At 40.3% G+C, this 15,639-nt stretch overlaps 1 protein-coding gene across 1 annotated transcript; it reads right to left on the minus strand.

Moving 5' to 3' along the window:
- Nucleotides 1-1,938: 1,938 nt before the first annotated feature.
- LOC119140976 (monocarboxylate transporter 13-like) lies at nucleotides 1,939-10,160 on the minus strand. The gene is made up of 4 exons (XM_037372634.1): nucleotides 9,959-10,160; nucleotides 5,937-6,080; nucleotides 4,006-4,809; nucleotides 1,939-2,165 (listed from the first exon to the last, which is right to left on the minus strand). The coding sequence occupies exons 1-4, from the start codon at nucleotides 10,158-10,160 to the stop codon at nucleotides 1,939-1,941; spliced, it is 1,377 nt and encodes a 458-aa protein (XP_037228531.1).
- Between the last annotated feature and the right edge of the window lie 5,479 nt (nucleotides 10,161-15,639).

Here is a 15,639-nt window from a genome sequence, read left to right on the forward strand (position 1 = left end):
TAATGACCTCCCTTGACCTACTACTGTCTGTGCCCTTGTTCATACAGCCCAGGATACCACTAGCCTTCTTCACTGCCTGTATCAGATGTCAGGACATACCAAAATACAGAAATCAGTGACGGGGCTTGTAAATATAGAATTTTAACAAAGTCAGAGGTGGACACTGCATCTGGTAAACATCTCTCCCTCACCACCTCCAGCAATTTCCCTTCCTTTTATTTTATAAAATGAAAAGTTATTTTAAATATCGGAGCACTGCAGCAGACTAAAGACTAATACTTTCTAGAAAAATCTTAAGTTTTTCAATTGACAGGATTGAAAAATGTTTTCTCAGAAATTTCAGGGCCTTGCTACAAGACTTTGCCCACCCAGTTGTGTCCCTTTCAACGTGTGTTCTGCAATCAAGCTGATACTTGAGTTATTAGTGGTTAGCTAATTTCCTGTAAGTTAAATTAAATTTTTTAAATAATTGTTATTCTTATGAAACAATAAATAATTAATTTAGGTGAGTGATTTATGTTAAACTTGGCTTAACAGATGAATTGTTTCAATGGTAAAAGTTTCTGAAGTTCATAAGTAGGGCAGTTATATTTGTGATAGCTTGAAAGCTTTTAAGTAGTATGGTTTTTCCTTTTAGTCTTTCTTTTTAAATGTGATCCAGCTCCTCCTCACTTCTTTTACATTCCCTTTTCCCCTGATAAAATAAAACGACAAAAAAATGTTATTTGGTTATAGACTTTATTCTCATAAACTGAATATTCACTCAAAGAGCCTCAAGATAGTTGAAATGTAGGTATAAGCAGTCACCTAGTCCATCCCACCTTTCTGAAGGACAATTGAATAGATTCAGATTCTCTCTCGTGTCTTATCTATTATCTGACATGTCTCTGTTTTCATATTCTCCCTATAGTCTGTTTCTACGCTTAACAGGCTACAGTAAAGTTTTTCCCCATTACATAACTCTGCCTCGCTGCAAATTATATTAGTTACAAATTGCCTTAATAAGAAAATGAATTAAGGGTGTCTTCTTTATCTCAACCTACTATGGATTTGAAGGCTGTTCTCATGCTCTGTACAACCTTTTTTCTTCTAAACCAGACAAACTTTATTTCTTACACTTTTTCTTTAGGCTGTGTTTTCTTAACCTTTCTCATTCTTGTTCCACGTAATTCTTTGCAGCTTACATGCCTCTTCCACTTAAAGCCTTGCAAGCATCATTATCTCCTCTATCTTATCATAGCATGGAAAAACATTTACTATTTTTAGTATAGGATTGCATTTGGATTCTCACTTGAAGTCCACTGTAGCCTTAGGTTTTCCTCTGTTCTTCATCAATCCTTCTCCATTTTATGTGTGTGTATTTTGCTTTTTACTTCTAATATTTGGGACTGCATTTCTCTTTACTTACATAACTTTCCCCATATATGAAGTTTATTTATTTATCAGATTCAAGCTCTGCTCTGCAGAGTAGCTGCAAACCCTTTAGCTCAAAAATATATTCATGTACTCTTGCTTTCACATCCAGCTTGTGTACTGAAGACACTGAACACTAATTCTCCATGCTAAACATCTGTGAGCTGATGCCTTTTTCTGTTTTATGGTGATCGCTGCAGTCTGCATTTGGGGGGATGTTTTCTATCTGCTGTATACATACGTATATATGCTGTATATTCATGATAATTTGATTTAGACTATAGTTTCCCTACTTTGCTTATCATGTTCCTGTGGGACTTCTATAGCCAAAAATGCAACTTCAACATCAAAATAGTATGATAAAGGTTACTGGTGTGGTTTGCTTGTAAACTAATGACTTTCTTCCTCAGTTTCAAACATTCCTACCCAAAACTCCCATCATTTTATAAAACCTACTAATATTGAGCTTTGAGAAAATAAAGCACTTCCATACATCCTGAAATGCTGTTAAGGTATCTGATGTAGTCACACCACTACACTATGTTCTTGATACCTTCTGTTTTGAAGTTTCAGGAGGTGGAGGGAAGGGTAGAGTAATGTTGGCTTCTTTGGTTTAGTATTAGGCTGGCTGCTTCTTTCTTTTTTCTGTTGAAGTTGGTCTAAAGTAACTAAAAATCCAGCTGATAGAACAAGAGTGGCTCCTGCCATGTAGAAACCTGCTCTGTAATCTCCAGCCATGTCCACAATCAGACCTGGAAAGAAACAAATGGCAGCAATGTGAATGATAGAAAACAGGGTAATGTGAATTAGTTCGGTAGTGTGAACATACCCTCTGAAGGGAGTACCCTGGCTACGCCTGTCTTGCAGCTTTCTACATCATGAGTGCATGGAACATCACCCCATTATAGCATTTTAAGTTTTGAAACACAACTCACATCTCATTTACTTCGTGTATGTGAATTGCTAGTAATACAAAACGCTTTACAGTTTGAAGCACTTTCCAGCCTAAAGCACAGCCAAAAATTAAGGTAATGACAGAAAAAAAAAAAACATATCATGCAGCCTTGTATCCGAGTAGCCCCATGTTCTGTGGTGTAGCTATCACCAGCTGCTGTAATTTGGGCTGTCACTGTACAGCACAAGAGAGTTTAAGGAAGGAAATGAGAGGCATCTGCTGGAGACAATGTTGGAGAGGTTGCCTGAAGTGTAGTGGGATTTCCCTTTCATTTTACAAAGAGTCATGGATGTTAACAAAAAGACCCTAGGTTTCAGGCAGCTTTAAGCCAACCGAAATACTTAATGCCATTGTGTACTGTACTGTAAAAACAGTAGTTTTTAGTAGTGGCATTGCAGCAGTATGTGTGGTAGTATCAGCCCTGCGGGTACAATGGCAGGTTCATTTGTGGGCTGATGAAGGTTGCTGGCTTGGTCTCCCATTGGAAAGTCTGTCCGCATTTAGTGTACTCCCTAGCCCTCACTCCAAACTAACATCAGTCCTGCTAGGCAAAGGAACTCTGAATCTAAATCTTTTAGATTTTATCCTTAAAGCAGGAGAGAAGAGCTCGGGAAGCACTTAGGATTCTCTTCTCTTCCATACATTCTAGCTTACTATATATACACAAAGAGGTTACACTGATCCCCAGGTAATCAGTGCTAGTGACCAGCCACTATATAAATGTCGTTAACTTTGTATTTTGTTCAGATCTTCCTAACATACTTTTGATACTGTTCTATCTCAAATTCTCTACAAATCTTTCTGGTTCCTGTATTTTCAAAAGTGAATGAAAATATTCCAGTATTTAGTCTGACCCATTTGTAACCTCTTAGTGGTGTCATTACCACAAAAGTCGCTGTGCCACGTGAGCAGCGGTCTTTGGACGAGCACTCAGATCCACATTTTACAAGCCACAGTGGTCTTTTTTCTGCCATATCACTTTGTAAAGTCCCTACAGCTTGCAGGTTTTGTGTCTTGCATTTTTCCAAGACAACTTTGTCTCATTGCCAGCCCATAAATCCATGTGCTGTCTTATTGTCTGCTTTTTCTTCCCACTGTTATGTGCTGCCTCCCCCATTTATTATATTGATTAGCTCAAAAGCTGTCTGAAAACAGCAGGCTTCTCTGTGAATATTTCCTTGAGGTTTACATAGCCTAATGTTTCAAGCTGTTCAAGCTGACCTTCTGTAGAAACCCTCCCAGCAATACCAGCATTTATGCAACATCGCTAGTCTCAGATTTCAGTTTCTTCTCTGAAAGTGTGGATCTGCTGCTTGTCTCAAAGGTACACTTTCATAGCAAGAGGGTGGGAGTCCACTCAGTGGAATTCTGTGGGATTTAGGAAGCAGCAACACCACTATGCAAACCCTGCCATTCTTACCTGCTCCCATGTTGAATAGGTATCTAAATCCACATAGAAGATGGGAGCAAGATATTGTGGAGAGGAATTAATTTTTTTTTATATATGGTTCTTGGTTCAGATACCCCTGAGCTAAAAAAGGGGAAAATTTCGGTCCAGATTCATATTTTTTCAGTTTGGGTTACCGTTCCCCTTTCTTCTTGTAAACTGTATTTGGCAGAGCATCATCTTAACTTACCAGCAAGAGGAGGCCCCACAAAACCTCCAGCACTTCGAATGAGCATGAAAAGTCCTAGAGCACTGTCAAAATCTGGCATGCCCGCAACATCTGCTAGCACTGTAATGTGAACGGCAACTGTCGTACCAAAGAAGAATCCATAGAAGCCAGTGAATATTGCCAAGGACAGGTAATTGTTAGCCAGTGGCAACAGCATCAGGGAAGTACTGATCAGTGCAATTGTCATTGTCAGCAAATGAACAGTTCTGGTAATGTGGAGATTGGCATACCAGCCACATAGCAGTCTGCCTGCAAAGTCCACTGTAGCCAAAATGGATAGGAGGGATGCAGTCCACGATTCATCTATTCCCAGGCTGTAGCTAAGTGGAACTAAAAATAATGGAGGAACAAAAAAACTCATAGCAGCTAATAGGCCAAAAATGGCATAAAGTACAAACTCTGGTTGCCTCACAAGCATCCAGTTGAAGGTTTTGTGTGTGATGGGAGACTGATCTTTGTTTGTCCTAGATTCACCATCGCCAGCCGGTGTCTCAGTTTCAGAATGGCTAGCCTCAAGCAGGCAGCTGCTTGCCAGGGGTCGCATCAGTGCTCCACAGACACAAATGTTGAGTTGGATGCCACCTATGATCAAGAGGGCACCTTTCCATCCATATTGACTGATCAACCACTGGAAAAATGGCCCAAACGTGAATGCAAAGGCAGATTCTCCAGCACTGGCAATAGCATTGGCCAAAGCTCTTTTCTTGGAAAAATAATGGCTAACAATGCTAATGGCTGGCGTCCATGAAAAGGAAATCCCAAGTCCTGAAAAACACCAATACAAATAGCACCAGTTAGACACTATTGAGGCATTTTGTGAAGGTGGAAATTAAAGCAGTCTGTGCTCCTACATTTGCAAAGTTAAAAACTGGTAAAAGAAAATAATTTTTGTTCCTAGCAGAAGCATGAGCTCAGCTGTACCATGTGTAAGAGTTTATTTACGGTGTATATTCTGTAAGAGCAAGCTGTACGTTCAAGAAAAAAAACAGGAGTATGAACTATACAGTACTATACGCTCACTGTGAAGAAAAAAAAAAAAAAAAAAAAAAGGTTGGTTTGACAAGTTTGCCAGTGGGTGAGAAATTACATGGCGGTGTGGTTGGAACCGGAGGGATGTCGGTGTCCCTGCTGTCCGAGCGAGGGCTGGCAGCAGACCAGGCCGCTGGGTTAATCTGAGCCGTGCTCAGAGCAGGGGGCAGGAGGACGTGAAAGCAGCTGCTGCGCTTTGCGCCTGGTGTTCCTGCCCCACCGCTCTGAGCAGGCCTCAACCTGCTGTACGTCACAGCGATTTTAATGGCTCCCTAGAAACTATCTGGCAGCCCAGGGCTGCCAAAGAGCTCAAATTCCAGACGTTTTCTCAGGCATCCAGCGTGGAACTGGGAATGTTTTATTTTTCTCCCTGCCAACTCCACTTCCTGTTCCAGGAAAATGTGCTGGCTGTAGGAGACAGCTTTCTGGCCTGTTTTCACCTGGAGTAAAGGAAAGGACTGAAATCAACTGAAAGCCTGGGACTGTGTTCAAAACATAAGGTTATTTGATAGAAAGCACAAAATTTTGGATCTCTATGTCCTTGTACTTCAGCACTCCAGATCATTTAAACCTTCACAGAGCCTTTGGCTCCAAGTAAAAAAGGAAACACTTTTCATTTTCTGGTTGCAGGTGAAAATTACTAGCATCTAATTATTGACCTTCTTCATTGCTGCAGGTTTCTAGCACAAATTCTTACTTCCAGAGTGGGACATGAGGGAAATGACCTTTAAAGAGGGCTGCTGGTTCCAGTTGCTCGTGAAATCAAAATGGAAACCGTATTTTTAAACTCCTACAATTAGCAGCCTCACATAAGGGCTCTGAGCTGCTGGTGAATGAAATCCACAAAGTCATAAAGTTCATACCCTGTAGGAAGCCAGTTGTTGCATACATCCAGATCATGTTGAGTCCAAGACATCCCAGTGCCATTCCTGAAAAAGCCAGGAGTCCTCCAGTGATCACAACTGCCCGATGGGTGTACCGTACACACAGTGAGCTGGCAACAGGGGCTGGATCAGCAGCAGAACACGAGAAAGATAAATACATTAGGAACATTAAGCTGATTGACAGCACCAAACAATCAAATAAAGCATTTGGAGGAGAAACACTGTTATAATGCTTGTCTTAAACAGCCAGAATTCTGCTGGATGGGGGGGATCAATTGAGATTTTAAAACTGGATTCTTGCTGATAGGGAAATGACTGTCACTGGGACGCAGATTTTAAAACATATTCAAAATAGCTGGACTTTTTTAAAGGGAAAGTATTCAAGTGCCTTCATTGCAGAATAGTTCTGTGGAGTTTCATGTAAGGACACAACTAATGACATGACAGAAATTTGTGTAGCATTTCAGCAGAACACGAAACCCCAGTCATACAACCTCCAGGTTAACCTATAAAAATAGTATTAGAATGTATTATCAATACGGCTGGCATGAAAACTTTCTGGAGAATACTAATCTTCATCTTTTAGAGCTTTGCAAAATTATCTGTTCATGGAATTGCAAATGCTTTATAAAGGACCAAAAATCAAGGTTTATGTCGAGGTAATACTTCTCCAGTAAATTTGCAGTTCATTTCTTAAATTTATTTCAGCAGTATGGTTCCTGTCAGCAGACTACAGCAACACTTCAACACATGAGGGCAAAGTTGCACCAAGTACAGATCTGAGCTGGTGCAGCAGTTCCAACCATCAAAGCACTGGTCTGGAAGCACCTGAAATGCTAGGGCTATTTTTGCTTCATTAAGGATCAGTTATACTGCCTGGCTGTTTTTCCATCAGTGTCACAGAGTTACGATCAAGGCCATGCCTATCATGGAAAGTGACTCGCTGTTCTGTGGGGATGATTTAACACCCCAAGTTGAGGATTATTTTTAAATACCTGTGGACTGTAGAGGGATCCCAGGCAGCACCTGACACTACCCGTTCTCGGTGGGGTTTAATAGTGCAAACAGGGAGTCAGCTCCCTACGATCTACTAATATTCTGGAAACTGGAGTTCAGGAATAAAATGAAATTCAGTTAATGAGGACCATGCTTATAAACTGAAATAGATGGGAAGACAATGAAAAGAGAGCAGTCAGCAAGGAAGCTTTTATAGTCATTTGTAGGGGAAGGTTGTTGTACGTTCACCTGTGTTAAGTAGGTTAAGAGAATTTGGTAGCTAGAACAACTGAAATAAACCTTGCAGAGAGATATTAATGGCTGCAAAATCTGCAGGACATTCAATATCTGCTACTACACCAGCAGGTAGCTGGCAGAAGTTATACAAATCCCAAATGTCTCATCAGCATTTACAGCAAAAATACAATGATTTGATAAGCATGTAAAAATGATACTGGAATTCAGTCATGGTCTGTAAGATGTAGTGGAACGGATGAGACAGGATAAAGCATATACAGTTAGAGGATTGTACATATATGATGAACAAAAGAAGAGAAAAGTAGACTAAGGATAACAAGAGAGAGATCCATAGAAGTGCTTAAACACAAGAGAAACATCTGCAGTTGGGGCAGAAATACTGCCCAAAAGCAGTTTTTGAAACATCTGCAGTTGGGGCACAAATACTGCCAAAAAGCAGTATTTTAAACAGAAAATGAGAAGAAATAGGCAGAAATTGAATATGGATTAACAGGAGGAAGAAAGAAGCTAGCCACATAACTGGAGACGGGGAAGATAGCTAGGGTCCAAAGTCTGAAAGGATACAGGGCAATACACAGAAAACTTACAAAAAACGGAAAGGGATGACAATCACAGTTTAAAAAGAAAGGAGATGGGAGATGTACATCACTACCAGGAGAGGGCCTATGTGTGTGATGGGGAGAATCCTTGCTGTGGTAAATTGAACAGCCTGTTGCAGATGCAAACTCCAGAAGTAGAAGCATGTGCTCTCCTTCCACAAAAGACACAGAGCTGCTTTTGAAAGGATCCAAATGGGAAAAAATAATAATCCACTGATCATCCTTCATACTGAGTCAAATGACACTGAAGGTTTCCCAGAGGAACATATTAAGAAAGACTAAGCCAGGCCAGGAAAGATGCTCAAAGAACTGGAGGCTCAGATGATCTTCAGCAGAAAGTCTTCTGGTCCCTATAAATGAAGCAAAGGCAGGACAAGATAAGGAAAATTACCTAGTGACCCAAGACATTATGAGCTTCTATACAGAAGGGGGTTGGAACATTTGGCCATCAAGCTGTATTCACTGAAAAAGGACTCTTTTCATTGGATTTTGAAGGATGAAAAACAATTTCTGCTGAAAATTACAGCTGCCTTCTTTGAAGTAGGCCAGCCTCACACCTAGCTAGGCAAATACAGTTTTGCTGGTTTATACTTTATATTATTATTTAATATACTCTATCCTTGATACATTCCTATATAATGTAAATATATATAAAAAAAAACCAAAACAAAACAATAAACAAACAAAACAAAAACCCAAAACAGACTTAAAAAGGACTTTGAGTTCTTTTATCCTCCTATGTTGGCTTTTTTTTCTTGTTAAGTTCATATGCCTGAATGACAAAATAGTATCACAATAGGTCATGATAAGTCTAATTTGTAAACCAAATTTGATAGATTCCCCTTTATTAATTTCTGTGGTCTGTGAAGTAGGTGGAAAAGCAGTTTTTTCACTGATTTGTCAATTAATTATTTGTGTCAGAATAAAGCAAGCAGCAATGATAACAGTTTATGAAACTCACAAAATCTTTTTGACTCATGGCTTGCTTTATCTTTTTACTTTGACTTTTGAATTATTGTTTTGTTCTTCTGAATAAATTTTTCAAAGAAAGATCAGTTGCTCATGATCTCAGGAAGTACTGCAGTTACAAGCAATAATATTGATAGGTGTGGACTGAGTAGGATGCATATAATTATATAGTGTCTGTGCAATGAAATGTCTCCACAAACAAAATTATGACAGCATTTATTATGTAAGGAATTTATTACATAAGGATACTTACCTATTGCAACTATTTAGCTGTATGAGAATAAGTAGAGTGGACTTCGCAAATTTGGTACAGATTGTGCCTGCACATGTTTGGAATCCTCACCATAATGGTGAAGGATCATCAAGTTTACAAAGGTGCAAAGGACTCCGTAAACAATTAAATTAAGAGTCAAATGCAGCATATTTGGTATTTTTCCCTCCTTTGTTTGGTGAGATATGGTATTTGACCTGATTGCATAGTTCATTACCTTTGACTGGGAAAGTTCACTTCTCTTCCCTTACTCTCTGTTTGCATGGTCTCGTCTTCCTTATGCTCTCCATGAGTGAAGTGGGGTGTTTTTTTCTTTTTAACTCAGTGATTTTTCTGTTAGATCAATAACTTGGAATCATTCAGAGGGGAAAAAGGAGAGCTAGAACTGGCAATACACAGAAGGAAGGGGGACCTTGATATGATAAAAAGATGTGGCAGAAAGCAGGAGTGAGAGTCACCATTTTGGTATTTGATTGCTTATCTGCTAGGCAGGGTCACAGTCCTTATGTCTAAAAGTACTTTGAAAAAGCGGCAGTCACTGTAAGATCAGTGAACTTGTACAAACCAGTCTAAGAGCTTGATCCAACAAGCTCTGCAGTTCTTCTGATTATCTCAAATGAGTTTGATTCAAAGCCTGTAGGAAAATTGAATCATAAGTCTAGGTACGTGAAGTTCTTTATGGCAATCAGATTCCTGCGTATGTGTAGAGTCCTCATTAACCCATTCCATGTCTGAGGCATGGATACATTTTTATGAGAGGAAACAAATGCCAATTTTCTGTAAAGACAGAAGGAGGAAGTATTGTCCTTACACGTTTTCATTTTGTGGGTTTTTATAAAGGAGGTCTTCAAAATCTCTTGATTAGTTAAGACATTAAAATAAGGTGCTAGAGGAGCACTTCTACCTACCTCCTAAATGAAAGATGGCAATAGTTACTGATGTGATCCAGGAAGTGGTGCTTGCAAGTTCATCAAAGTGCTCCTGGATTTCAACAAAGAACAGACCAAAAGTCTTGAGGACAGCAACAGTGAGGCCCATCACGATGAAGGCTGACACTACCACAACCCATCCATAGCCACCATCTGGTGGACTGCTGTCTTTGGCCTGCATCTTTTCTAATTCTCAGGTCTCCTCTCAGGCGTTTTTTGCTGGGGCACTAGCGATGGTGGTGAGGATTCTTAACAGATCTGCAAATTAGTAGAAGGACCAGCATTAAAGAAATCAGTTAAAGTTTCTAGGAATGGCTTACAGAATTAATCACCAAGTGAAAATACAATATGCATTTCAGTGGTTTGATTGAAAATATTACCTTGGAAACATGCCCCAGGAGACAAAAAGCAGGGTAGAAAGTAAACAAAAGAAAGTAAAAAACTGGAAGAAGGAAAAATATTTAGGTAAGGGGGGCAGAAAAAAGCAGCACGTACTGAACCAGTATAGCCATTTTTACAGTGTAAGCAACTTGCAACGAACACTGCACAAGAATTTTAGGGCCTCAACCTTTAAGCATTTATAAACATTCATGGCTCCAGCACTGCAAGGCGTTTTTGCCAAAATGGGGAACATGCTTCCTTTTAAAGGCATCTTAATAGGGAAGCACATCTTATTAATGCATAACTGAAAAAGTGTATTTCCCCTTAGAAGTTTTGTGACAAACTTGGAGTAATAATGCAGTGCACAGAGGGCACAGGAACTGGCTGAGGGAGGAAAACATTCCTACATTTTTCTTGTTTCTTCATGGACACTAAATTCTGAGCAGGCATGTTGTAGAGAATGCAGGAGACCAAAAAAGACATGGCACAGAAAGCAGGTTTGTTCTAAGAAGGAGAATGTGAGCTAAAGATAGCTGAAGATGTACTATACTTACATTTATCATCCTTGTGTGCAGCTGGAAAAGGTGAGGGTTAAGAGAGTCCATACCACTAGAAGCCACCCACTGAGGTACATGGTCTCAGGAGGACCTAAACCACTGCAGCAGGGTAGGGGAAAGAAGTGTCAGAGCCTTGTAGGGATCAGAAGCAAAATCATTCTGCTGCCATATGTCTGGCTCAAACTTCAGACTAACACGCGGCACTGGATGCATCTGCACGATGGACATAGCCAGACAGATTCATCAGTTGCACAGGGTCTCAGACAACATCCTGAAATTCTTAAAACTCAGCCACAAGAGCAGGAGGAATGCCTTGTGGTTGAGGTCTATATGAGAGAATCTGGCTTTCATTCCCAAGCTTCTGGGTGACCTTGGGCAAGTTGTTTGATTATGCTGTGTCTGTTTCTCCCATTGTCAAATACAGCTAATACTTTCAAGGGTCATGAATTTTGTGAGGTTGAAAAATTAATACTTGCATTAGTCCTCAAATACTATAAGAAAATACAGAAACTAGATCAAGTTGTAGTCATGTGTTCTGATATTGCCGAGTTCAAGTGGCATGGTCATAATTTGATTTGCGGCACTGAAGAACATAAAAAAAGCATGCAACATTCAAGCTAAACGAGCCTGCCTAGGCAGAGTGATGCTGATATTACTGCACTCTGCATGGACATGCCTGGGCAAGGGATTATGGTTTCTGCCACAAGACAGACAGAAGAAATCACGCTACTTACCAGGCAGCACCCAGACTAAAACAGGTATGATACAATCTAATACTTCCTGACACCACCCAGCCCACTTCACCCTCATTAGGCAAATTCTGCCCTAGGAGGAGCATAAATCAGGCCCTACTTCTCACAAGACTTAAATGAACAGTCTTTTTCACGACCACAAATACCTCTCGTATGTCACAGCTCAGAATTCATCCTCCAGTCTCTTTTAATGATCACAGTGTTACATGAAACTCCAAAATGAAATTACTAATTCAGTTGCGTGATTAATTAATGAGGTAGATATCTGCCAGGAGCCCTACATGCTGTAGGGAACTGCTGGAATGCCTGAACAGAGCAGAAGAAAGCGTAGATGTTGCAATGGCTGGGTATGTTGTTTCTGACACCATGCTCTGCTTCCTTCTCTCCTTCACTTGCAAGTGAAAGTTTACTGCAAGAATGTAACTGAGAAAAAACTAAGCTGCAAAAACACACCCAGGATTTCTTTTTGCTCTTAGCTATCGAGTAACAGTAAATGGTAAAGTTTTAGTATCTTCACTTTCTCCTTTTGCCCTTGAAACTAATCTTTTAAAAGAAAGGAAAAACCTGTGAGGAAACTGTCCTTTCTCTTGTGCTTGGCCACACACAATGTCCCTCAAGAATGTAAAGCCATGCTCAGAAGCATCAGCATTCTACCTAGCATCCCACTAACTTCTACCTCCAGGTTTTCCCCTGGCAGCTGGAATGGGTGCCCCAAGAGACACAGGGGCTTCAATTAGGAAAGCCACAATGCTGTCATCTGTGCTTGGTGTGTGCATCAGCAAGAGCAGACAGCTCTGCCAATAGTATTATCCCCTTCATGGTGAAATTTGCCAGCAACAACATACAGGCAAAAGTGCAAGCTTTATCTTTGCAGCTGGATAGCTACAGAGGCTTTCTGTGGCACTGGGGGTGTTCTTTATTCTTGCTTTGCAAGTTCTCCAAGCTATTTCTGCTTTTATTTCTGTCAGTGAATCAGAAGGTTTATCAGACAATAAAATTATATAAAGCTTGTCTGACTGCTTGCATTTCGGGGTGCCATATAAACTTGTGAAGACTGATACTTGTGTTACTTGGTTATCTTGTGTTGCATGTTCTAATTTGTTTTTTACAGAAAAGTAAATGAGTTTAACATATTTGCTGCATGTTGGAGAACTTGGTGGTGGAATCAAGAAAAGACTGTTGTTGCCATGAATCTTGTTTCCATGCAACTCATACATAAAACACCCCAAATAACTATGCTCATTCTCTCTCAGAGGCTGGGTAGACTCTTTGTGAGATGGTGACACTTAGCACTTTGCAGAAACAGGTTGCCTGATGACAAAAAAGGCAACATTAAGTTTTTCCATGCTTAGATGAAGAAAGATGACTTGTCAGTGGGGATTTGGTTTAGGTTTCCAGTACAAGCATGCTACTTTACCTTGGATTCAGACTTACCAAATAAAAAGAAAAATAAATAATAAGAAGAAAATACACTTGACGTACACTATGGCAAACTACTTCTACCAAAGGCTGATACTGGGACAGGACCACCAGCTAGATTACCTTGAAAGTAGGAAATATTCAGCAAAATCAACTACATAAAACTAAATACAAAGTAGTTTGACAACACAGTAACTAATAGAGTCTTGTTTTAATGGTTGTATTAGAAGAAGGTTTGAAAGAAGCACTGAAATAAATTGTAATTTATGCTGAAACTTCCTTCACACACGTGCCTTTGCACACAGCCAGGGAATAGGTACCTACTATGTTTGTCACACTCAGATATATCTGGTATTCATGTAACACTCAAACCAGTTCTGCTGGTGCTCTCACACTGCCGCAGCTTCAAATACAATAGAGCCATGCTAGTTACTGCTCTTCAGACACAAATTCAAGAGGACCTCTTAATAAAATTCTCCTTTCTCACTTCATTAACATCATTTTAGTAAAAGTCCGTGCAATTAATATGGTCTATAACACAATTTACTGACAAAGCATATCAGAATGGAAAAGAAGGGCTGAATGCTCTGAGCAGCCAGTTTGAAGTTACAAGAAGTATAACACAAAGAAATTACCTTATTCAGGTAACCCAGGCTTGTATGGGATATGAAGATTTCTCCTCACCTTCCAGTTGCATGTAAGTTCTTGAGTTGTGCTGCAAACCACCAGGTCATCTTACTCATTGCTCCTTGTACGCACAGTCTATCTGAACAAGCCAATCTGTCTCATTCAGGATGGATAAGCCATCAGATTTTATAAGAATTCCTTCTTCCCCTCCCCCAAAGTCATTTGACTCCACCTACACTCAAAAAAACAAAGTTCTGTTCAGACTAGAGATCAAAGAAAGCAAAATCAGAGATGGGTGGAGGGAATGAAAGAAAGAAGGCAAATTTTATACTGCATCTGCACTGTACTTGTACTACACTTGGACTGCTGTCCACAGTTTTTAGTGAACTCAGTTATTAGGCCAACAAGAAAGTTCAGATGTGTCAGCCAGCCTCAAACTCCCTGGAGTTCTAGGGCGGTTACTGCCAATATTCGCTCAAATACGAAACTCATCCGTGGCTGTTGGGCAGACGCTGGAGAAAGCTGAGCATCACATCATCTGTATCAACTACAGAAATAGTGGGAAGCTCGAGTATGTTCTCCAGGTCCTGAGCCTCAACATGGACAGTCAGAACCTTTCACCATATCAGAGAAGTCCCTCTGTTATATGCTTGTTTTTTTAAGGGCCTCCAATTCTTTATATACTGCTGGACCTTGTAAAGCTTTCAACTCCTGGCTTTCGCTGCTGGTTTATTGTAGCTGATTCTGTGTTTCCTAGTAATTTGCCTTGCAATAAGATCTGGTGGCTATAGCCTGCGTTGTGATACCTGGAGAGGAGGGTGGGTTGTTGCAGTAGCTTCTTGCTTTTTGAAATGTTTTTATTTACATGCTTGTGTGCTTACCTTATGGCTTGGTCAGTAATCTGTGTAGTTGGTGTGTGCTAAGAGGAAGTACGAACATACAGGTTGGTCAGTGGACTTGTATAACTAAGAAACAGATCTATTTCATATTTTTGGCATTTTTCAAGTGGGAAATCAAGTTCATGTGGTAACGTTCTAATTTTCTTTTGCTGGGAGAATTCTCTAGGACCGTTTTGTAGGGCTGGAGAAGTCAAAAGTATGGCAAAGAAAAATTATGGGGTAGTTTTTGAAGTGTATTTAAGTTTGCACTGCTGACTGAAAAGTTGCTGCCAGCCTTTCTTCATCTTCCTGCTGCTATGTGGGCTTTCATGCAGTGAGCCAGACTGGTGAACTGATCCTGCTGGGAAAAACCTATGCTGGGGCAATTCCTCAATTTGGAGAAATTCATTGTGTGCCTTCAGAACGCAGAAGGCAGAAAAAAAATAGCTAGGAATGAAACTTTGTAGATGGGGCTGCTTAATCCAGAGGAGACACTCGCATGGCAATTATAGCATAGTATGTTCATAGCCCCCACGAAGCTGTGAGCCTAGAAGCTCTGCCATACAGACAAGGGAAGCTGGTGGCTCCAGTGGTGCCAATAAGGCGCAATAACTGAATTGTGGACTTAACTTTAAGGCAAAGTTTCAGAGTAACTTGTCAGCAGTGACACTGCTCCCATCTGCCTTCCTCCTTCCCCCCCACGCTAGACAGTTATGTGCTACGTTGCTGCATGGCTTCTGTTTGAGAAACCTGAAAGGCTGTGAGCTGAAAAATGTCTTTAAGCCATATTTTCTTTACACCCTGATATATATAAACTGGATCAGTAGGTCTGGTTCTTTCACAGGCTTATTTCCACTCCTTACTCTGCAGGCCTACATCGCCTTCCAGAGCCTCACCATGAAAAAAATGAACAGTGTAGAAATTGAATGTGTGTAGATGGATGACACCAAGCTATATTGTCCAGACAGATGCACATATCACAGTGACCGTGATAAATAAGACTACATTTCTAACATAGTTAGAGCTGTAAACCAGATGAAGACAAA

Source organism: Falco rusticolus, chromosome Z (assembly GCF_015220075.1).
Source record: "Falco rusticolus isolate bFalRus1 chromosome Z, bFalRus1.pri, whole genome shotgun sequence".
In the NCBI taxonomy this organism is placed as follows: domain Eukaryota; kingdom Metazoa; phylum Chordata; class Aves; order Falconiformes; family Falconidae; genus Falco; species Falco rusticolus.